At 36.2% G+C, this 25,443-nt stretch overlaps 1 protein-coding gene across 1 annotated transcript; it reads left to right on the top strand.

Moving 5' to 3' along the window:
- Positions 1-567: 567 nt before the first annotated feature.
- On the top strand, positions 568-17,806 carry LOC130874556 (interferon-activable protein 205-B-like). Its single transcript, XM_057769932.1, has 9 exons — positions 568-799; positions 1,095-1,262; positions 3,870-3,911; positions 8,359-8,643; positions 9,628-9,812; positions 10,268-10,426; positions 14,088-14,510; positions 15,856-16,051; positions 16,833-17,806. The coding sequence occupies exons 4-9, from the start codon at positions 8,382-8,384 to the stop codon at positions 16,970-16,972; spliced, it is 1,365 nt and encodes a 454-aa protein (XP_057625915.1). The 5' UTR covers positions 568-799; positions 1,095-1,262; positions 3,870-3,911; positions 8,359-8,381; the 3' UTR covers positions 16,973-17,806.
- Positions 17,807-25,443: the final 7,637 nt, after the last annotated feature.

Here is a 25,443-nt window from a genome sequence, read left to right on the forward strand (position 1 = left end):
TCATGCATGGATAAATCTGTTGGGTATGAAAAAATGAATGTTGGGATTTTGTGCCTGTTAGAAATATTTTCTTAAAGCGAGCTTTCTGCCGATGCAAATAATCCCAATCAAGCCAAATCAGACCAGATTAAAAGATATCCAGGTTTAATTAGACACCTACACTCCTGGGTGGCCCCAAAGGGACCAGGAAGTCATCAACATGACCACTGGAGAGGAAAAGGGAAAGCCACGTGTTTATATTTTGGGGAGCAGTTAAAATAGCCTATAGGATGGTCTTGACCTTTCCTAGGGAGGGGTCAGGGTTTTTTGGGCCAACTTGAACCTCCTTGTGGAGGGGTCAAGGTTCAAAGTGCATAGGAGAGGGATGCTGGAGGCTGGGATTTATAGTGCCTACTTACATTTGTAAGAAAAAGAAAAACATCTGAGTAACGAGAAGCTCTGTTTTTGAGATTTTTTGTTTTGTTTTTCTGGAAACTACAGGAAATAAACTGTTTTACTAGCTGGGGAAATCGAAAGCTATGAACACTGCTGGGAGGAGTCCTATTTCATCACAACTCTCCCCAGGGAAACAGCACGGGGTTAGACATCTAGCACTGCTCAAATTAGGAACTTACTTTAACCAGTTTCCTGGTCTTCCTTGTTATTTTGTAGATACTACATTTTCTCAGCATTTAATGAGATTCCAACACCCTGCTTTGTACTTTTTGAGAGATTTATCATCCCACACAAAATAGACAAGCTCTATTTCCTGCCTTGTTGAGGATCTACAATCTGGACATTACTGAGGAAATCCAGGGAGGTAAGTTCTACCCTTGAAAATAAGGAGTAGCTCTGTGAAACCCACAAGAAGGTAGGGGATCATTGTGGGTTCTCCCAGTGCAGGGTGGGTGGGGGGGGGGCAGAGATGACTCTAGCTGCATTAAGGGCAGGGAAACCCTGCAGCTGGGTTCTAATCCTTCATTCAAGAAGATGGCAGACACATTTTGTTCTTTACCTCTGGGGCTTGAGGCAAGAAAAGATGCATTTTGGTTATTGTGGGTTGTAAAATAAACTTTCTAAGTTTGAATAAATAGAAAATGATAAAAAGGCTTTAGGTATCTTGGCTGGAGAGAGAGTGGAAACTGGTGGCCGTGGCACATGAAAAAATACAAGGGAGTGATATGAAAAATTACCATGGAATAATATTGAGTGGAAAATACATCTGCACATGGAGCTGAATTATCTAGTAATATCCTAATACTACACAGCACAAAAGCCAGCAGGTGTGTATAGTAAAAATTTTCTAAGATTAACAAACACAGTGGTTCAAATACATCCTGTTTTAATAAGCATATTTAACATTTTCTTCTTCTCTCCTTTACACAAGGTAGTAAAAACTATAATTAGTCACTGGGAGAAACTTCCTGTCATCACAAAAGTTACTCTTTTTGCTTGATTATATCTTATTTATTTTTGGTTTTTGACTATACGATGTAGGAGATAAAGGAGAGTTAAATACAAATATACTTCTATTTCTACTTTTCAAATGTTTTACAAATTTTTGTGTCCTCTTGCATAGTACTCCATGTGTACTTAAACTTCATAATTTAAATGTTGATTAGAGAGTTATATCCATACTAGAACATATTGATAAGTTTATCAGTTATGTTGCTCAAACATTCTAGATACTAAAAGATGTTTTTGCCTTACTCATTCAGTAATTGATACACTGTTGTATTGACCACAAACCTATGGGTTCTCCTTTTGATATTTTTCAAATTCACAGATGTGTGCTCTCACAAATATTGAACATATATGATGTAAATATGTGTGTGATATGTATACTTGTGTGAAAATATAATCCATGTTTTACAGAGCTGTGAATGAACAAAATCATAACAAATAGCATGCACAATTATCAGTGGTTACATCTATAATTAAAACTATTATAACATCTAGAATGAGGAGGTTTATCATATTTTGGTATTTGATAAGAATTTTTACCTTCAATCCTACTAAAGATCCACCAGTGTACATAAACATGATTTTGTTTAGTTTCTAGTTAATTTTGGGTGTTTTTCACTCCTAAGGGATATTTTATTAACAACGTAGGGGTATATTTCTTATATAACATTTCACAAAAGTTGTCGTTGTACTGGTTAGATCCTTCATTATGGGCTGGTAAACAGCAAGTTTCTGTTCTGCTAAGGTCATTTCACTGTCGGATGACTCTGTCTTACATCAACAAACTGTACGTCCTCTTTCATCTGCCCCTCAACCATGTTGAGGCACTTCTTCTTCCACTGGTTTTTTTTAATCAGGTCTTCATTTTTGTATTTTTCATGAAGGAAGAATTATATGTTTTTTTTTTCTTACTCAGTTTGTTAGTTCTTTGAGAGACTCATACAGTGTAATTCGCTCGTATTCAACCCCTTCCACATCTCCTTTCAAATACCTATTCCCTTCTCTACCGAACCAACTTTGTAAGTCATCAACTACAGTCTGTGGTCAACTAGCCATGGGCCGTGCCTCTATTATGGTTCTCCCCCTTCCAGCAGCTATCCATTGCCCAAAGCTCATAAGCTGGGACTTTGTGTCCACCACTTCTCACTTCATGCTGGGGTTTCGTGTGGCTTAAACTTCTGACACTATTACAACTACTTCGAGCTCACATCTGTGTGTAGCTGTGTTCACACTTTGTCCCTGTAGTCATTCACCATCTCTGGGCTCCAAAATTTCTTATTTGCCATCTTTTTCAAGTTTTCCTGAGTATAGTGGCAATGAGGCACATACTTCCTAATTCCAAAAAAAAAAAAAAAAAAAAAAAAAAAGAAGAAGAAGAACCTTGGCATAGCAACAATAAGATATAGGCAAAACCAAAATTCTGTGCTGTAACTCCAAATTTTGTAGTTCAATGAGTTAGGAGGTTTCCGCACCACAAAACAGTGTTTCAAAATTTCAATGCAACAGAGACTCTTTACTTTCTTTAACAGAATAGCATAGTTGGACAAGGTTATTTCAGATCTTTGGTCTGACTACAAGTTGAGAACTTTCTATTTTTTAACTTTCCATGTTGTCATTAAATAGGCCCACTACCTATTATCTTTATACATTAGGCAAAAACACTATAGATTTTTTAACTTGGTCATCTAAGAAGGAATAGTTTCGCTATATATAAGAGAGCAGCAGCTAATGCCACATTTCTTTCTATTTATTGATAGCTAAATGTGCTTAAACAATCTGACTTAGGAACTAAAAATAAGGAAATGCTTTAATAAGTGCTTAAACCAAAAAGACCTACATCAGAGACTTCCTCTATTTGGGAAACAGATTCAGTTCTTTGTGGCAATAGAACCTACAGAATTCTCCTCCTGCTATCTCCACGTTTAAAGGAATAGAGGAAGTGTCTGGGTGATTTACACTTTCCTCTTAGAAATTACTTTTATTCAAAGAACTGTTTTTCTCAGTGACCCAAGGTAAGTCTGTTGGACCTGAAGGTTAAATGTTGGAACATCCACACATGAAGACATGCAAAAAAACCAAAAACCAAAAAACAACAACAACAACAAAAAACTGAGCCCAGCAGACCTTTGCTTTTCATTGTATAAATGGAAACCCTTCAATATCACTAGCTAGGAACACCAAAAACTAAGAGCAGTGGGAGACGTCCTCACTTTTGCAGCCTTCCTCCCCCCAAGGGAGAGCACAGTGCAAGACACTCAGGGCTACACAACTTGAAGTAAAGTGAAACCAGTGTCCTTCTCCCCATCTTTTAAACTACTTCCTGTTCTTGGCAGTTCAGGGATTGCAATATCCCTGCCCAGTACTTGAGAGATTTATTCATTTGTCTTTTTACTGAAATGAAACTATCTCTGCTTCTTGCCTTGTAGCTAAACTAGGATCTGGACACCGCTGAAGAAATTTCCAAGAAGGTGAGTCATTCCCCTGCTATGTAGAGTTGAGAACTCTGTGAAGCCAAGGGCAAGGGTGGGGGTAGGGTGGGGGCAACAGAGGAGATTGGAGGGAGCACGGCCTCTGAATGCAGAGCAGCTAGGTTCTGATGCTTCACTAGGGAAGATGGCAGACATATTTATTCTACACTTACCCCAACAAAAATGTATTTTGATTAGGACAGATGGTAAAATGACTTTTAAGTCTAAGTATAAGAAAATGAAGAATGAAAAGAAGGCCTTAATGATCTTGGTTGGAGAGTGAGAAGGAATTTGCTAGCTGTGGTGATCATGTGGGTAAAAGATAGGATAGAGACATGAAAGAAGTACCGTGAAATAGTATTTAGTGAAAACTACATCTGGATCTGTGGCTGCATTCTGTTGTACTCTGATATCGCATGACACATAAAACAACTGGAATGTATAGTAAAATGATCTTCAGATTCACATGATCATTTAAGTACAAGTGTTCTTAATCACAACACAGTTACCATTTCTTTAGATCAGTGGTATTTCACTCGAGGTATTTTCTGTCATCTTGAAAGTTTTTTGTTTTCTTTGCTTTTAGCTTGTTTGAGTTTTTTTTTTTTTTTATGTTCTGGTAGAAAATGTAGGGAGCTGATGATGAGCTGATGAGAGAGTTATTTAGAAATATATCTCTGTAGCCTAGGTTTAGAATATTTTATATATTTTCCATGTACCCTTTAAAGCCCATAATGTGTCCTTGAACAGAATATTTTAGAAGTTGACTTCAGATGTGTATATCTGTAAGCTTATTCCTCTTGGTATATCATTTGGGATTCTCAAGCATTCTAAATTTTTGCACATGTTCTTACCTTGTCCATTTAGTAATTGAGACATCTACTGCTGTACCTTTCAGAATATTGTGAATTTTCTCAAGTTCACAGATGAGTATGCTATTTACAAATACATGAAGAGAATATTTGTGCATCTGTGCACTTTTAAAACAAAATATACTCCATATTGCTACTTATTATGGTCCTATAGAGAGACACAAAATACTAAGAAATAGCATTCACTATTATTGCCATATAAATCCATAATTTAAACTATTAACTCTTTCTAAGGAGAGGTTCTGGTTGTTTTTGTCATCTTGACACAAAATTATCTGAAATGAGCTACCTGAGTTGAGAAAATTCTCTTTTCAAAATTACCTGGGCATATTTTTCATTATTGTTTGATGTGACTTTGCATATTTTAGAGAGGCTTTGAAATTTGGAAGAAATGTTAGGTGTTTTAAAGAGACTGAACATTTAAAGTGTTTAGATTTTTAGCAGTGAGGCTGAACACATATTAATATCCAGGATTTGATGGACATAGATTGACATTGATTAACATATAAGATTTTGTATAATACTGGAAATTCCATTGAGGTTAGGATGATTAGCTCAAATTTATAATCAATAACATTCTAATAACAAAATAAAAGTTATGTTCTCATATAAATCGAACCCACAAAAATTACACATAAACTCAGTCATCACATATCTGGTTGTATTTGAAATAGTTGTGTTTTCACAAGTACCAACGTAAATGCAAAGTTTCTCTTTTAATTTTCTCAGGATGTGGAGATCAGTGTTGTATGATGTACTATTAAAAGTCAGTTTTAGTCTACTCCTTGAATATGTAGATTATCTATTTTTTAAAATGTTTTATGGCTTACAGAGTATGTCTTTTTCTTAATACTCTTTATCTTCCCTGTCAATTGTGCCTGTGTGTGATTCCATTCATCCTTGGGTTTCTTTTAGCATGTTCAATTTTTGTTCAACATGTTGAAGATGTTCAATTTTTTCAAAAAAAAAAAAAAGAAAGAAGAAACAGTTAACAGGCCTAGAAATTAAAGTCCTATTACACTAAGACCAATATAGGCATGATTCACAAGCTGAAACAACATAAATTTGAGTTAAAATATTGCACTCGTTCCATTCTCTGAAGATCATCAAGGAAGTATATAAATAAGAAAGAATTACAAAGCAAGACACTCAGTCCATTAGGGAATTTTGGAAATTTCCAGATAGCAAATTCTTAGTTGCTTCTAATTTTTAAATTTTTGTTATTTAAATTTTGTTATTTCCTTACACATTTCTGATATAGGAGGTCCTTCTGTTTATGTGTTGATTTCATTGGTTAAATAAAGAAACTGCATTGGCCTTTTGATAGGGCAGCAGCTTAGGTAGGCAGGGAGACAGAACTGAATGCTGGGAGAAAGAAGGGCAGAAAGCAGATGCCATGGATCTCCTGCCTGGGACAGATGCCAGTTAGAATCTTTCCCAGTAAGCCACGACCTCATGGTGATACACAGATTGGCTGAAATGGATTAGATCAGGATGTGAGAGTTGACCAAGAAGAGGCTAGATATAATGGGCCAGGCAGTAATTAAATTAATACAATTTCTGTGTGGTTATTTTGGGGGTTAAGCTAACCAGGTGGCGGGGCACAGTCCGCTGCTCCTTCTACTACACATTTCCCTGATGAGGGTTAAAAGACATACGAATATCATAGTAAGTTTAATTCTACTCCTGCTTAAAAGCATACATTAGAAGGTTTGCAAATAGGAACTATGAGTAGTCCATTCACAGGTTCTCAGTTTTATTAATGGTGCCAGGTATAGGTTTCAACTCATAAAGGTCTTAAGTCAAATCACAAAATAGATGGTTAATCCCATAATATTCATGCTACTATTATACCAGTGAGCATGTCTTGTCAGACCTGGCTATTATTATAAATACAAGGGATCACCACTGAGGAAGATAAATAATTGTTTTGCTGCTCTACTATTGTGCATAGTACCTTCCAGAATCAGAAATCTATCAAGTAGAGACGAGGCTTCCAGGTGAGTATCAACCTCATTTCTCCATGTTTGATGACTCGAACTTATGTCATCTGCAATGAGTCTTACCATCTGGAATGAAATCAAGAGCACTGGCAATAGGCTGTATGTTGGAGGTCTATGAGAACTGACTGGCCAATAACTTCAAAGGAGGAAATCGATTCCTACTACTGGGCTTTTGTTTAGCTTAGGGCACTTTGTAGAAGCATTGTTAAACCACTGTAGAATAATTTCATGTAAATTCTTTATAGGTAGATGATATGTAACTACATGATAGATGATAGATAGATAGATAGATAGATAGATAGATAGATAGATAGATAGATAGATAGATAGATAGATAGATGGATGGATGGATGGATGGATGGATGGATGGATGGATGGATGGGTGGGTGGGTGGATGGATGGATGGATAGACAGACAGACAGACATACAGACAGATAGATAGATGATAGAAATGATAGATAAAGTTATGTGTAGTATGCATTTTAGGAAGCTTATTCAGTAGTAGATTTCTATTTTAGTTTTTTAAAATGAAATTATTGTCAGCTACTCTTCTTTCTTTTCCTTTCACTAGCATGGCCTTCCACCAAACATCTCATTTAACTCTTAGGTTTTCAAAATTTATGAAAAGTAGACAGAGAAAGAAATGTGAGAATGGCTTTCTAAACAATGAAGAAGAAATTAGTCATATCATAAAACTTGACAATAGTATATTTTGTAAATTTGAAGCATATATCGGAAATTAAAATAAGCAAATCAAAAAGAACATATTATTTAAGGACTTATGATATATTGTATGAGGAAGGAATATTTTTAATAAATCAGGAAACTATTAAAGGATTTGGGGTAGATTTAAGCATGACTTGTAGTTAGAAATTTTGTCTATGAGTAAGAATCACTAAGTCAAGCCTGAAAGATAAAATCAAGAAACTATTGACATAATTCCACTGACTAAATTCTAGGGCACTATTATGAAAATTATGTAGATGTTTGGGAAATTAACAGTAATATCAGCATGAAGGTACCAAAGAGCACAATCTAAGCCCAAATAGGACAGGAAGCTAGTGAGGGTTGTTTGCGAGAACGCCTAGCAGACAAGGCTCAGAGACTCAGAACAGGCCATGCTACTTAAGTCATTGTTCATCCATGTATATTGTAGAAAGATGCAGTCCATTTGTATATAGGCCACTTTAGAATGGGAAAAGTCAGAACCCAAAGGCAGATATTTAGCAAAGAGCTTTACCTCCAAATGGGAATGGGAAATGGACCCAGGATTTTAGCACTTGCAGCCCAGACTTTAAACACTGCAGCAAATACTCATCTATCACTTTTCTTTCCCTACAACTGCCACTGGACCAAGTCACCTAACATGGCCAATGGGGAAGAATTTCCTAGACTTGTTTGTTAATTCTGAAGTTCTACATCCGTTTCACACAGTGGCATGCTTATCTCTCTCATGAAATTATGGATAATATTATCAAGTGGGGTCATGGTGTCATACACTCACACGGGAATATCCTGTTTGGAGAATTGTCTGTGTATGTGTGTAATGCTGTATCTATTTTCATCTTTTAGGCTTTTCCATCATTTTAGAGATAATGAATGACTATAAGAAAATTGTTCTTCTAAAAGGATTAGAGAGTATGGATGATTACCATTTTAGGATAATTAAGTCCTTACTAAAAAGAGACCTACACCTGTCTGAAAATATGCAAAATGATTATGACAGAATTAAGATTGCTGACAAGATGGAGGAGACATTCCCAAAAGATTCTGGACTCAACAAACTGATAGAAATTTGTCAAGAAATTAAAGATCTTAGAGGTCTTGTTGAAAATCTTAAAGAAGAGAAGGCAAAAGGTAACAGAGGAATACCCTGGTCACTCATTTGTTCTCCACCCTCCCCAAACTTTCTATCTCCCTGTAGTGATCAGAGCTGATAGGTTGCTTTCCCATTGTGTTTCTTAGAAGCTATAGGGGTTGAAGCAATTCAGATGTCAACAAGTTTATTTCGAAAAATCGTTTCCTACAAAGGAACTTGATGTATAAAAAGCAGTTGTTGAGATAGATTAGAACATCCAAAATGGTAGAAAAACTAGAAACTAATAAAGTGAGAGTTGCAAAATAATCATTTAAAGCATATAGAGTAATAGAGTATTTATATATAAATAACAATGTTACACATTTGTTAATATCTTTTCTGGTAACAAATACAATACAATATTTAAGTAGAGATCTATATCAGAGATGTGAAGAAATTTCTATTCATAAAGTGACTGAATTTAATACATATTAGTTATACTGGTGCAGAACTCTGACCCAGAATTCAACATAAGGAAGCCCCGATAGTGCAGTATCTCATTTTACAAGTCTGTGCCAGATTTCCTTTCATTGGTTTCTATGATTTGGGTGTGTTATACTCAAACATGACAAGTCAGTATGATAAAAACTGGACTTTTTATTTTTCCATTCAATAATTTACACTTCCTCCCATCCTCCCATTCCCCTCTCGCTCCCCCACTCACCTTCCTCCTTCCCCTAAAAACTGGATTTTTAAGAGAACGGTAAGAAAATAGAAGTGAGAAAAGCTTGGCTGATGTATATATATATATGGGTTCAAAACAGGAATTTTCTCATTTCATAGGGAACAAGTAAGGAAATATCAAGTAGTGCAAGATAGTGACTAAGGCTATGTCTCTACAGTAAGCTAGTGAAATAAACATTGATATGAATGCAATGGAGAAGAAATGCAGGAGAACTAGATGTTTCCTTGATCCTCTGTTTTGGTTTATGGGGGCTGTTTTTGTCATTCGTTTGTTGTGATGAAAATTATACTCATCCCAGTAAAAGGAAAAAAACCCACGGGAAAAAAGAGGCAAAAAGCAGATTCTGCTGTACCTACATCAACTACAAGCAACACCTTAGCATCTGATGGAGGGGAGACATCCACAGCTCAGGTGAGCCTGGGGGACAGCGGTGGGCTGGCAGCGTACAGAGGTAGTGCCATTTGTCCCTACTCTGTCCATCAAGTACGTACTGATTTACTAGTTTATCTTCAAGCTTTATCAAAACTTATGATAAGTGAGCATGTGGCATTAATATGTGTTCACTCCTACTAGAGATGCTGTAAATGTGAAAATCAGGTATAACAATGTTTGTTCCATGTGTACTCAAAACCTAGTTTTCACATTCAAATTCAGTTTTGTCCTACCACACAATTAAAGATAGAAAAAATGTATATATAACTTTCTTCTACCTTTATTTAATCAAGCCTGTTATCCACACATTTTGTCATATTTATGATCATATTTTGCCTGTCCAGAAGGTGAGTATTACCCCTTCAAGTCCCCAAAACATTCAGGCATAATTAAATTAGTAGTAGATTGAGTAACTAGATAAGTAGGTTTCTACTACCTAATAATGAAGACACACTCTGCTCACTTGATACTGAGATTCATTAACAGGCCAATGGATACACTTTCAGAAAAGAAAAAGTGTGAATGAAGAGAAGCCTGAAGTGAAAAAGACCAAAAAGTCTAAGGGGTCAGATTGCCCTGACTCTCCTGGAGAAGCCACAGTCAGATGCCAGACTCCAGGACCCCAGATCTCATCTTCGACTTCATCAAATCCTTCTTTGGCTAAGGTACAAGGTTTTTGCTTCCATTTCATTTCTTCAATCCAAATATCAGAATCAGATCTTCAAGTTTCTGATCATTTTTTCCCACTTATCACTAAGATTTAACATTGATTTCTTCTGAATTTTTGACTTACTATATATTCATTCCAGCTCAAAATCCTGTAAGTGTCCAAAGACACCCATGCTCTGAATTTTAGTGTTGGTATCTTGCTCTATCCTTAATATTTCTTTCCAGAATCCCTAGCCACACTAAGTTAAAAACTGATAGTGCTAACCTGAATAAAATATTCTTGCTTTTTTGCTTTATTACCAGTTATGGCACATAACTAGTATTTATTTTCCAACTTTACTGTGCATTGTAAGATGATGGTTGCCCTATTTTTCTATAGATACTTTCAGATCTGAGATTTTCAGAAACTTAGAAGTAAGAATCTGCGGCACACGATGGCTGTCTGTGCTCTCTGCGCCCGCCGCCATACAGTTCGCAAGCCGGGCAAGGGACTGGAGATTGAAATACACAAAGAATCACAGACAGAGAGACACAGGTCATCCTTGATGCAGGAATGCCCCAAGAATGCCTCCTTTATTGTGTGCAGGGTCAGCTCATATAGAGATAGCCATGCCCTAGCCAAATGCACCAAAAACCATTCCCCTGCCATCAGGAACTCCAGAGGGTCTCGTGCTCAGAGCAGCTGTAGGCACTCAGATCAGGGCAAAACAAATTGTTCACCAGAAATTCAGAATTGGAAGTTCACTGTTCCCAACAAGAATCAGCACAGCCAAGAAGCGTAAATGAGAGCTGTGCAGTCCAGTTAAAGCTCTAATAGGTGTCTGGTGAGATTTAGAGGTCACAGAACAATGTGAAATTAGATAATCAACCAGTTTTTGCTTGGATCTAAGTGCATTCTATGAGATGGAATCCATAATTGAAACTGCTAAAGCAACCAAGAATCTGAGGCTAGATAGATTACAGACCTGGGGAAAAAACCTACTACTATTATTCTGCTTAGGGAACATAGCAATAACACGACTCATAGTGACAAGCTGTCATCTAAAGATCAGTGCTTCATTCAGGTCTCATCTGAGAAGCTTCTTTCCATAGAAGGGAATTAACACAGAGGCCCAAAACTGGCCAAAGTGCAGACACTGAGAGACTTCACAGTATCCATCCCTCAACAGAGTGTCTGCATCAAATCCCTCTCCTCAAGATTCAGAGATCTATGTTGAAGAAGAGAAGGAACAATTGTAAGAACCAGAGATGGTACACGACTTCGAGAAAACAGTCTCTTTTGGACAAACAGGACTGATGTACATATGAGCTCAGAGATGATGGTGGCACACATTAAAAAAAAACACAGGTTCAAGCTACCTGGAATCATAGAACAGAGAGGAGGAAATAGACACAAAGTCCCACCCCCATAAGAAATTATTTTTAGTTGATACCCACTAGCAAAGGGATAATCAGTTTTCTCCAATGGAGACTATCAACCATAGTCTAGATCAGGTCCCACAGCTGGGAGTGTTTGGCCAACAAAAAAAGAATTCCATGTGTATGTATAGGGTTTTTTTTTTCTTTTATTTGGAATTTTTCAGTTTTGTTTGCTTTTATTTTTTGAGAGTGAGAGAAAGAACACTAAAGATTTCGGAGGGTGGAGGATCTGAGAGGAGCTGAAGGAGGGAAATCATGATAAATATATATTGTATAAAAATTTTTAAGTTAAAACAAATAGAAAAATAAAAATTTGTGGAGAAAAACATATAATGGGGATAATTAAAGAATATTTGGAAATTTGGGAAAGTGTGCATTGACCAGAAACTGAGAAGAAAAGGAAGTGAGCTGTAAGTCATTTCATGTTTACTTTTCCCAGGTCAGGCTGTCTTCACTTTGGACTTCCAAATATTTCTGCAGTATCATCGATGTTAGTCTCATAGCACATAACGAATGAGATGATTGATGCCTTTTATCTTTCCTGAGTACTCCCTGGAGGAAACTAAAGATTTGTCACAGAGGAAAAACCACAACATTGTCAGCAACCATCTCTGGACTCTCCCTTTCCTCTCCCTATCTCTCCTTCTGTATCCCCCTCCTTTTTTTTCTCACTTGAAGAAATATATTCAGCTGGTCAAGCAAAAACAAAGCAATTTTTACTCACCCCAAACCTTGCCATTTAGATAATTTAAAGGATTTTCTTGGTATTTTTTAGATATTTTTGTAATTATGTGGAAAATTTACTAGTCTTAACATCTTACAATAGTTATTACTTTATTACTTGGGTTTCTTTTCAATTCAACATAACAGGACCATCTCTCCAAGTTCCTAAGTTAACATGCTTATAATTCAGTGACTACATCAGTATTTGTGCTTCTTTTTAAAATAGTTAATTACAGATTTATTATCTACTACCACAACTTCAGTTCCACTTTTAACGTATACACTGGAAATTGTGTGCATTGAGAATTATTTGGTGGTCTTCATAATAGCCCACTAATTTATTTTATACATATCCTAAAACTTTCTTGTTAATTTTAATCTAGTCAGTGCTACTTGCTTACTTATATACACATCACTACCACTAACTATATTGATTTTTATTTTTATGTTATACCAATTGGTTATACTGATGGAAAAATCAGATCCAAGTGAACACTAATCACTAATAGGTAGTAACTGTGTGTGACATGATGCTTGGATTATTTGCATTTCTTTGGGTCTGTGAAGACAACACTATCTCCTTATATGCAGATTCCAAGCTTATAGCTTTTCCTTCCTTTGCATATTCTGTCTTACAGTTAGGCAATCTTCTCTTCATTGAAATACTCTGTATTAGTCTGTGATCTCAGAACACTGCACAGAAAAGAGATTAGAGGCCTATCAATCTATCCCTGTATTATAAACCCACAATATTGAGGAAAAAAATCTCTAAACATTGAGGACATGACTCTAACCAAAGAACCTCTACCTGAGCCTATTTAAAAGAGGTGGCTGTGAGCCAGTTCATGTTGCTTTTGATCATTTAATAGGAGCAGGTTGGTATCTCCAGAGAAGACATACTTTGATTTGTACCCACTTAATAACCTAAGAAACTCCAGTTGTATGTTTTATATTTACTATTCTCTAATCCAACAATATTTAATTTCCCCATTTTATATTCTTCTGTCATAAGAGAAAAGGATAATTGAATTAATGATAATTTCACTTAAGTACTTCAGACAATTGCTCTCAACAGCTTGTGCTGTGTTTATGCTGAACATCTTGTCCACGTTAGAAAGATTCCTCTGTTTTTCAGGGAGAGTGTTCAAACTTCCGTGGCTGAAGCCTGTTTCTTTAACTCATTAGTCTTTTTTTCCAGTGAAAGAATTTCTTTTTACCTTATCTATAGTTCTACAAATACATACCTTTAGGACCAATATGGAGTTTGAGATTTATCTTATATGAAGGTTAATTTTTTTTTTTGGTTTTTCGAGACAGGGTTTCTCTGTAGCTTTGGTGCCTGTCCCGGAACTAGCTCTTGTAGACCAGGCTGGCCTCGAACTCCCAGAGATCCGCCTGCCTCTGCCTCCCGAGTGCTGGGATTAAAGGCGTGCGCCACCACCGCCCGGCTATGAAGGTTAATTTTTATTTGTTGCTAAACTTACAAGTTTATATCCCGGTGTTTGTTTAACTCAGAACCAAAAGACACAGACCCCAAGCCAGAGCACTAACAGAGGAGCTGTTGGCCAAAATGATGCCATGATCGTGATGGTACTCAATGCAGAGGAGCCATTTGAATATGAGTCAAGAGAACCTGGAGGAAAGATGATGTTTCATGCTACAGTGGCCAGTATGAACGAATATTTCCATGTGAAAGTTTTCAACATCAAGCTGAAAGAGAAGTTCACAAAAGGGAATGTCATCATAATCTCCAATTATGTCAAGTTCAGAGGAATCATAGAGATAAAGGCAGACTCCTATGTGATTAAAGCTGAACCCAACGAGAAGATTGAAGTTCCCAAGAAGATAATCAGTAAAGCAAATGAAACTCCCATGATTTCTGATATTCACAAGAGTGTAGGTGGAACACTGTTTTATGGGTTGTTTACATTACACAAGGTAATACTTAAAAACTTGTTTTTTTTTTAACTTTTCTATACCAACACCTGGAGTCAAATATGATAACTTTCCAGTCACAGCTTAGTGACAATATTGTAGCACAGTATTCTAGACTAGGGACAGAAGATGAAATCGTCCCAATATTAGAGAATAAGAGTGGATGCCCTTTTCCTACTCCATAAAATGTCTTTGAAAGAGCTCCAGAAAATGACTTACCAAGGAACTTTATTTTGCTAGTTAAAAATCAACGAGAAGGAATGGTACAGGCCACAGGTCAGGGTCATGCCAACAATCTCAAATTTTTTAGATATACAATGCTCGTTATTTGCTTTCTATGCATTCTGTTTCTACAGATTCTTTGAAAAGGGTGAATATTGATTGTGACATGTATTTGAAATAATAAATGGATGAGTGACATCCTCACAAATTCAAAACCATTCAATAGAATAAATTTACTCTCTCTGCAGTTAGAAGGTTTAATCATTTAATGTTGACTGATAATCTTATTCAGTTACCTAATTATTTCTGAAGACCTTAGCAACAAAGAACGATTGTACGAAATTACCTTTAGGGAGTAAGTAAATTTAGTTTTTTCCTTTACAAATGAAAATATATACAGATATCTTATATGAAACAATCCCCAAATTCTGAGTATTAGGATTCAGTTTTTAAAAAATGACAATCTCAGTGAACTCAACAAACATTTTATAAACTTGACAATTTAAGACTCCTTAGTCCATCTTCTTTTAAAAGCTCCTTTATTCTAAAGCCGTTACTTTATAGCACACTCCTTAGCGACAATGCTTATGAACACAATACAGTGAATTATGAAAGCCAATACAGTATGATTTGGGGACTTTGACTTTCTTGGGCATGATAATGGAAAAAGCTAAGTAAATGAATAGAGTCCAAATGAGTGAACTACTGGAATCTTACCTGTTCTGGAAATTCCCTATAATCTATTGAATGAATGAATAGTAGAAGAAAATGTCCATTCATCCTTTTATAAGAGGATACAAAGATGGTTGCCCGAAGTTTTGATTGCTGAGATTTATCAAGGTGATTTTTGGAGAATCCAGACTATTGAGGAATAAAGAGTAGTAGGAAGCAGGAAGAACATTTATTGTAGTAACACTTCCAGGCAGAAATCCTCTAGATAAACAAAGTAAATCATTGCAGTAATAAAAGAGAATTCTTTGGAAAGACATCACTGAAGATGCCTAAATGTTTATATCTGTAACAGGTTTCATATTTTTCTGTGATTTTTGAAATGAAAAAATCCTTTTTACGTTTATAACAAAATGAGAAAACTTTTAGAAAAGGAATGTTAATTTTACTTTTGCAGAAAAAGTTCAACCCAAAGAACACAATCTATGAAATAAAGGACGATACAGGAAGTATAGAAGTTTTAGGGAGTGGGAAATGCTACAACATCAGCTGTGAGATAGGAGACAAACTGCGACTCTTCTGCTTTCAACTGAAAACAATGGACGGGCAACCGAAGTTGGTGTCTGGCAATCACAGTTTTATTAAGGTACGAAGTAGACAGGGAACAGATTTACCAAAGCAGAAATTCACGTTTTCATTCCAAAGATGAACTTTTCCTTGTGGTGCATAGATAATTCTGTCTCTGGAAGTGAGAATTCAAATAATGCCCTCGCATTCATTTCTATGGGAAAAATTTCAAAAATTTATATTGAAGAAATAATCCAAAGACTATTGTATGTATGCTAAATAACAAGATGTATGAAAAAATTGAAATGCCATAAAGTACATTTGAATAGTGATCAAGAGCAAGAGTTTTGAATAAGTCAGATGTGATTTGAATGGCAGCTTCAACAATTAGGATGTGGCTGGTTCTGGGGAAAGTATAACTCTTAATCTGTACTTTAAGGGAAGAAATGCCTATATATTTGTGAGTTCACACAGTGCTTAGCACATCTTAAGACGTGAATAAACATTATTTCCTTAATTGGGTAAAGACACTAGAGAGAGGGGTCTAGGAAATAGAAATGGCATAAAAATATACCAAAGTGAGGATCAACACTGTTAATTCCACTACACATGAAAATATCCAACCTACTTAAATAAAGTCATGTTGAGTGTGAAGAGCCTTCTCTTTAAGGAACACATAGTTGGAAAGAGGTGGCTCAAAATAAGCCAATATGATGAAGAAGATGAAGCAGAGATCAACAAACAGCCTTTGAGAAGCCAGAAAGGCCATTGAGTGCAATAGACAAGGATGGTTGAGGGGAGAAATATAAACATTGCTTCAATTCAATTGCTAGAATCTGATAGTATCTCTTGCTGTCTCTTTCAAAGTCACCAAGGCTGGAAAAAAGAAAATGTCTGCTCTCCATCCTAACCCGAAAGATGAAGAAGCAAGTGGCTACCCACAAAATTCATTCAGTGCTTTTAACAGTGAAGCTTTTAAAATAGAGACACCAAACAACTGGAAATAAGCGAAAGCTTCAGTTGTACATCTAAGCATTTAAAGGTTTTGTTACCTGATTTGTGATTATGTATTTTTATAAAACTCCTTACTCTGTTTTTTTTATGAAAATAACACTTGAATTTAATATTTCTAGTGTAGAAGTAATAAAAATTTCTTTTGAAAAGGATACCGTCATTCAGTCAAAGCAGCCATATACAGTATGGGGAAAAATTTTTACCAACTGCACTTCTGAGAAAGGGCTAATATCCAAAATATATGAAGAACTCAAAAATCTAAATAATCCAGAAAACAAACAACCCAATTGAAAATTGGACTAAAGATCTAAGCAGAGAATTCTCAAAAGAGAAACCTCAAATGGCTGAGAAACACTTAAAGAAATGTTCAGCATCCTTAGTCATCAGGGAATGCAAATCAAACTATTTTGAGAATTCATCTTAAACCTGGCTGAACAGCTAAGATCGGTAAAACAGGTGGCAGTTCACGCTGGTGAGGATGTGGACTAAGGGAACAGCCATCCATTGCTGGTGGAGTGCAAACTCGTGAACCTTATTTCAGTCTCCTTGAAACATTTTAAATGCAATTCACATTTCTTGCTATTTTTGTCTGGGAAGTCTTTTCCAGACTCAAAACCATAAGATTGTATCCTTTACCCTTTTTAGGAAGTAGTTTAGTTCTTTCCCTTTTAGCCTATTATCTGATTTTTCCATACTTTTGAGATGTGAAAGGAGGCCGGGCGGTGGTGGCGCATGCCTTTAACCCCAGCACTCAGGAGGCAGAAGCAGGCGGATCTTTGTGAGTTCGCGACCAGCCTGTTCTACAAGAGCTAGTTCCAGGACAGACTCCAAAGCTATAGAGAAACCTTGTCTCGAAAAGCAAAAAAAAAAAAAAAAAAAAAAAAAAAAGATGTGAAATGGGATTTAATTTAATATGAGTATGGAATTTGTCCCATTAAAGTTCTTATTATTGGTAAAATATTTTTGAATAAACCTCCTTTCTCCACTTATTTGCTTCTTATTTTTTCCAAAAGCAGCTTTCTAGATTCTTTACTAGCATTTGACTAGCATTTCCTCTGTATTTTAAATGCAAAACTACACTGAAAAATTGATTGTCTTTACAATATTACAATTTTAATACAAAATATTATAGTTTTCAATATTTCTAGGTATAAAACTCAACATATAACATCTGAGAACTCTTATCTTACAAACACACAGGTAGTGATTGTTAAAAATCAGTATCTCACATAATCTAAGTACAATAAACTAAAATATATTTAGAAATAGCATTTTAAATTTTAATCAATTTTACCTCTTCCTACTTCTTCAGTTCCTCTGCTGTCTGTACCTATCCCATACCAAGCTTTCTTGATTTAAGGAGTAATTTCTGTCTAATTAATGCATCTATATATTCTTGGCTATTGTCAAAAACTGGAGCATATTCCATCTACCAGTAGTAACATCCTGATCAAAATAGCTCTCTTTCTTTGCTAAGCGTAATAATTTGTGTTAATCCCTTTTCTCCAATGCAGGACTTTTGTCTGGCTTGAGTTACACATGCCTCGTGCATGCTCTTATGACCACCGGATGATCATAAGTGCAACATCCCTGTTACATATTTAAAACTGTTTCCTGTACTCATCCATCCACTTCTGTTCCTACACTCTGCTAGCCTCTAAGAAGCATGTAGGCACTTGTGCTCACAGACAAGCACAGGGAACCTGCAGTGTTGTCTCTTCAAAGGAAGAGATGTGTAACTTGTTTTCTGCCCAGAAGCCTAGGAACGGATATGGTTAATAGCCTGGCAACACAGTTCACCCAGATTCTTACGTTTATTTATAGCACTAATCCTCCCTGAAATCCTTATGATAAGCATTGTTTACCTCAAGCCTGCTTCCTTAGTAAATCTAGAACTCTTTTTTTTTTTTTTTTTTTTTTTTTTTTTTTTTTTTTTTGGTTTTCGAGACAGGGTTTCTCTGTAGCTTAGACCAGGCTGGCCTCGAACTCACCGAGATTCGCCTGTCTCTGCCTCCCGAGTGCTGGGATTAAAGGTATGCGCCACTATGGCCTGGCCCTTAGTAAATCTATAGAACCTATCTTTATGGAAGATGTCACTTGAACTTGATCAGAGATTCAATACAATCATGTCTTAAGCTTTGTTGTGCATACATGATTAAGTTAATTATCACTAGGAAATTTTCTCCCAATTGTGCTCTGCTTAATATGCCTGAAACAAACTACCTGATGTCAGGCTCTGAATTTGAAACAAAACAGGTCACTGAGTCTTATTGAACCCAACCTACTTCTTGCCTCTCCTGGATCAACACTCTACTGACCATGGTGTTTGCAGCAATCCCTCATACCAGTCTGATCTTCTACAATGACCCCTGTCATGCGGGAAGATGGGCTGCATTACAGATGTTCTATTGAGGGCTGAGCTTTTCATTGCACACTCTCTTCTTCTCTCCACCTTGCCCAGTTGTTGTTCATGTTACTTACTGGAGTAATGATAAGTCATTAGTAGTCACTTTACTACTATGTCACTTTGGCAGGGTAATAAAGTCAGATCTCTGCTCTGGTGTGTGACCCATGTAGCCCAGATTCGTGTACCTGATATCAGTACTATGTGTGGATTTTATCTTGTGATGAGAGCTTTAAATCCAAGAAGAAAGCATTGGTCACTTCAGAGATATTCATGCCACTATTGTACTTCTGAGAATACATTGCAAAGCTTGTCGTGACTGATGCTTTCAGGTTTTATAACTAAATAAAACTGATGTTTACTCTTCTCCTCTCATGGCATACATACATATCAGTTTCTATCACTGTGAAAGCTAACAAGAAAAGAGGAAGCTTCCATGTGAATACTAACTTGATTAATCTCTGTTTGATGACCCATTCATGTCAAGTCTTCAGCAAGAAGGAATTAAAAAATCATTAAAGAAAATAACTGACCAACAAACAATATAATCCTAAATATATACTCACAAAACAGAGAGACACTCAGTCTAATAAAATAAATACTAGTAGTTTTATAACAAATTTTTAAAGCCATTGCAGAGAAACAATATTTTATTAAAATAAAATATAACTTATATAAATGAGAAAATATGTGAAGTTTTGAATTCTATTAATAATATGAATAGGATGACTTTTTTCTTTTTTTAAAAAAAGATTTATTTATTTATTATGAACACAATGTTCTGTTAACATGTACACACTAGAAAAGGGCACCAGATGTCATTATCAATGGTTGTGAGCCACCATGTGGTTGCTGGGAATTGAACTCAAGACCTCTGGAAGAGCAGCTGGTGCTCTTAACTTTTGAGCCATCTCTCCAGCCCAGGATGACTTTTCTCACAATAAATCAATTCCATACAAAACCTTAGAGATGACAGTGAAATCACCAGTGTGTTGCAAGCTGTGACGGGTGAAAAACTGTGATGGGGTGGGGAGGAAGCCCCTGGGACCTTCAATTCCTAGCACTCTACTCGTTGTGATCCTAAAACTTGTCCACAAATAACGGAAAAATAAAAATTTTTAAGAGGAAGCTCTAACATTTTTTTAGGGGAATTATTGTATGAGTCACAAGCTGGTATAAAGAGCTCAGAGCAAATATTCCTAAAGAAAATTGGAAGATTACAAAGGAAGTGCCAATTGTACAAGTTATTAAGACTAGTATAAATAAATAACTACTATGAATATGAAGGAATCAGATTAGCAGAACAGAGAAAATCTATGTGTAGTTATCTAACCAGCACATTTTGTTGAAGATGCTGTCTTTTCCCCAATTTTTGTTGTTGGTCTCTTAATCAAAAATTAAGTGTATGTACGAATGTGAGCCTTTGTGTAGGTTCTTAATTTTATTCTATTGATCAATGTGTCTGTTTTTATGCCAGTATCATAATGTTTTTATTCTCTGTTGAGAAATAAGAAAAATGAAGGAGATAAAGTGGATATAGATAGAAAAGGAAGAGAGCAAAAAATACTCCCTAAGAAACCACCAGTCACACCAGCCAGAAAAGTAGGCAGATAATCTTCAAATCTTCAGACCTTCACTCTCCCTTCTCTCCTCCAACTCCAATCCCCAGTCTCCAATCCCCCTAGTTCTGTAGCAGATTACCTGTGATCTCCCCTTTCTCCCTGTACACGTCCAGAGGATCAAGCAGATCTTCTCCCATAGCCTTCCTTACCCAGCCCATTTATCTTGGCTAGTTTTATGTCACCTTGACACAAGCTAGAGTCTTCTGAAAGGAGGAATCCTGAATTGAGAGAATGCCTCCCTAAGATGCAGCGGTAGAGCATTTTATTAACTAGTGGTTGATGGGAGAGGACCCAACCCATGGTAGGTGGTAGCATCCCTGTACTGGTGGTTCTGGGTTCAATAATAGAACAGGATGAGCGAGTCATGAGGAGAAAGCCAGTCATCAGTATTCCCCCAAGGGCACTACATCAGTTCCAACCTCCAGCTCCCTGCCTTGTTTGAGTTCTTGTTCTGATTTCCTTCAATGATGAGTAGTGATCAGGAAGTGTAAGCCAAATAAACCCTTTTCTCCCCAAGTTACTTTGTTCATGGTGTTTTATCTTAGCAATAGTAACCTTAACTAAGTCACCATCCCTTTGTCTAAACCACAAAGTCCTGCAGACATTCTTTGGAAACCATTCAGCCACTCCAGCCAAAAAAGCAGATAGACCAGAGAAGCAGGTAGGCAATCTTCAAATCTTCACTCCCCATCCTTTCCTCTGAATCCAATCCCTAAGTCTTATTTCCAGCTCTGCAGCAGACTACCAGCTCTGGCCCTCCTCTTTTTCTGCCTCCATCCCCAGGGGACTAAGCAGATTCTGGTGAAATACCCACCTGAACACCTTTTGTCCCTCCCACTGAATCCCTCAGACCACTTGTAGCCCATCTCCAACCCTAAGTGTCAGCTCCCAATACCAGAAAGTGTATTCTAACTAAAACCCCAGTGCCCACACCTAGGAGGAATTCAGCAGCATTCCCCCTAGCAGAAACACTCAGCTACCACACTCTCCTAAGAACCAGAGAGGGTTCAGGAAGAAAAGAAAGGAGCATCATCCAACAAAGTCAAGAACACCTACCAATAAGGAGAATTACAGCCATCCCAAACCCAGATGCCTAGACACTGGCATAAAAACACAATCAATAACAGCCTGGACAATGTGTCTCCACTAAAGCTCAGCAAACCTACCACAATAGGCCCAGAAAATGCAATAGCATTGGAAGTGCCAGATAAGAGGTTCGAAAGAACTTTTATGAATATGATAGAGGTCCTTAAGAGGATATGAACAAAAATCTATTAAGGAAATCTATGTAAAGAGAAATACTACACTGAATTGAAGGGAATAATTTAAAACTTGAAAGTGAAAATTGAATTAATAAAGAAACCCCAAACTCTGAAAAAACTGGAAGTGAAAAGTTTAGAAGATAGAACAAAAACCTCAGAAACAAGCATCACCAACCAAATATAAGAAATGGAAAAGAAAATCTTTGGCATTAGAGATACAATAGAAGAAATGGATACCTTGGTCGTGTTAAATTAAAAAAATAACTCGGCACAAAATATCCAGGAAATCAGGGACACTACAAAAAGTTCAAATCTAAGAATAATAGCAATAGAAGAAAGAGAAGAAACCCAGGTCAAAGGCACAGAGAATATTTTTTTAAAAAAATCACAAGAGAAAATTTCTCCAACCTAAGGAAGGAGGTGCCTATCCGGGAACAAGAAGCATACAGAGCACCATAAACACTGGACTAGAAAATAAATTCTATATAATAATTAAATTTCTAAACTTACAGAACAAAGTATATTAAAAGTTACAAGGAAAAAAAAACAAATAGTTTATATAGGCAGACCTATTAGACTAAAACCTGACTTCTCAGTAAGGTCCCTAAAAGCCAAAAAGGCCCTGGTAGATATCCTACTGACTGTGAGATACCACAGATAACCCCCATGACCAATACTGTAACCCAGCAAAACTTTTAATCATGATAGAGGGAGAAAATGTGACATTCCATGATAAGACAAAATTTAAGCATATTTATCTACAAGTTCATCCCTACAGAAGGTGGTAAAAAGGAACACCTCAACCTAAAGAGGTTAACATCTCCAAGAAAACACGAAAAATAATTGTATCAGACCATCAAGTCAAAAGAAGAGGAAAAACAAACAAATGAAAAGCTCACAAAAATAACAGTTATCAAAAAACACTGCTCACTGATTACCATCACCATCAATTGTCGCTCAATAGACGCAGACTAAGAGAATGGTTTTGACAATGGGATATACCCTTCTGCAACACTCAAGAAACACACCCCAATATATCAAGCATAGACTTTACCTCAGGGTTAATGACTGGAAAAATGTTCCAAGTCAAAGCGAAAGGACCTAAGAAGAAAGCCTCTGTAGTCATTTTACAAACAAACAAACAAACAAACAAAAAAAACTTCAACCAAAAACTATTCAAAAGAGATAGGAGATAGGAAAGGACACCACATACTCATCAAAGGCAAAATCTACCACAAAGAACACACTGGAATGGAATTCTTAACAAACATTATTATAGTTAAATCACATATTGATCCTCACACACTTTTAGTGGAAGATTTCAATACTAACAGACAGATAATCCAGACAAAAGTAAACTGAGAAACGCTAGAGCTAAAAATTTATAACAAATGTTATAGATAACAGATGTTTACATAATACTTTGGCCAAAGACCAAAAAATAGATCTTCTTCTCTATCACCGATGGAACTTTTTTCTAAAACTGAACACATACTCAGAAGCAAAGTCACTCTTCACCAGTACAAGAACATTGAAATAATTCACTGCATCCTATCAGACCACTGCAAATTACAGCTGAATCTCAACAACAGAAGCTTACAAACTCGTGGAAACAAAACAACTCTCTACCAAATAAAATCAGCCAAGCGAAAATAAAAAGAAGATTTGAATGAAAATGAAAACACAGCATACCCACATCTATGGGACACAATGAGAGAAGTTCTAAGAGGCAAGTTCATAGCACTACATGCCTAAAGCAAAAAAAAAAAAAGGAGAGATCTCTATCTCATAGTCATAACTTAACAGCACACCTGAAAGCTCTTTTTCAACTAGAAGAAATGATGACCCAAAGTAGATGACAAGAAATGATGAAACTAGGAACTAATAATAGGAATAGAAATGAACAAATAGAGTACCACATAGAATCAGTGAAGAGAAGAGTTGATTCTGTGACAAAATCAGTAAGGCTGATAAACCTGTAGCCACCATATCTAAAAGGCTATGAGAGATGATATAAAATAACAAAACTAGAGACTAGATGGGGAACACAATAACAGACACTGAGGAAATTCAGAGACTCAAAAGAACATACTTCAAAAACCTGTACTTCAATAAATTGGAAAAATCAAAAAGAAATGCATATTTTTCTTGATATATACCACCTAACAAGTTAAATCAAAATCAGAAGAGCAGTTTAAACTGATCTATACCCCTATTGAAAAAGTGGCAGTAATTAAAAATCTCCCAATCATAAATAGCACAGGGCCAGTTGATTTTAGTGTAGAATTCTACTAGACTTACATAGAAGAGTTAACACCAATACTCCTGAAATTATTCCACAAAACAGAAACAGAAAGAATATTGTCCAATTTATTTTGAGATGTCATGGTTACTTTGATATCTAAATCATGTAAAGGCCCAACAAAGAAACAGAAATACAGACTAATTTCCCTTATTACTATAGCTGCGAAAATACTTAATACACACAAACTGAACCCAAACACCCATGAAAAAGATCATCCACCATGATCAACAAGGCTTCATACCAAAGATTCAGAGATGATTCAGCATACATGGGCTTATAAATGTAATTCACCATTCAATCATACTGAAAGGCAAAAAACCCACACGATCATCTCACTAGATGCAGAAAAGACCATTGGTAGAATCTAATACCCCTTCATGACAAAGTTACTGGGACAAAGGATAGATGGGAAATACCTCATCATAGCTAAAGGTAATTTACAGCAAATCCATCATCAACATCAACTTAAATGTGGTGAAACTCAAAGAAAATCCACTAAAAACAAGGCAAGAATGCCCACTGTCTCCATATCTATTCAATATAGTACTTGAGGTCTTAACTAGAACAATAGACAACTGAAGGAGATCAAGGGGTTACAGATTTGAAAAGAAGAAGTCAAAGTATCTTTATTTGCACATGATATGATAGTATATAAACGTGACCTTGAGAATTACATCTCGCAACTCCTACAGCTGATAAATACTTTCAACAAAGTAAAAGGATGCAAAATTAACTAACAAAAATCAGTAGCCCTCCTGTATACAAATGACAAATGAACTAAAAAAGAAATCAGAGCAACAATGTCTTTCTTAAATCTCAAATAATAAGATATCTTGGGGTAATTCTAACCAACCAAGTAAAAGACTTACAT

The sequence above is a fragment of the Chionomys nivalis genome, chromosome 5 (genome assembly GCF_950005125.1).
Source record: "Chionomys nivalis chromosome 5, mChiNiv1.1, whole genome shotgun sequence".
In the NCBI taxonomy this organism is placed as follows: Eukaryota; Metazoa; Chordata; class Mammalia; order Rodentia; family Cricetidae; genus Chionomys; species Chionomys nivalis.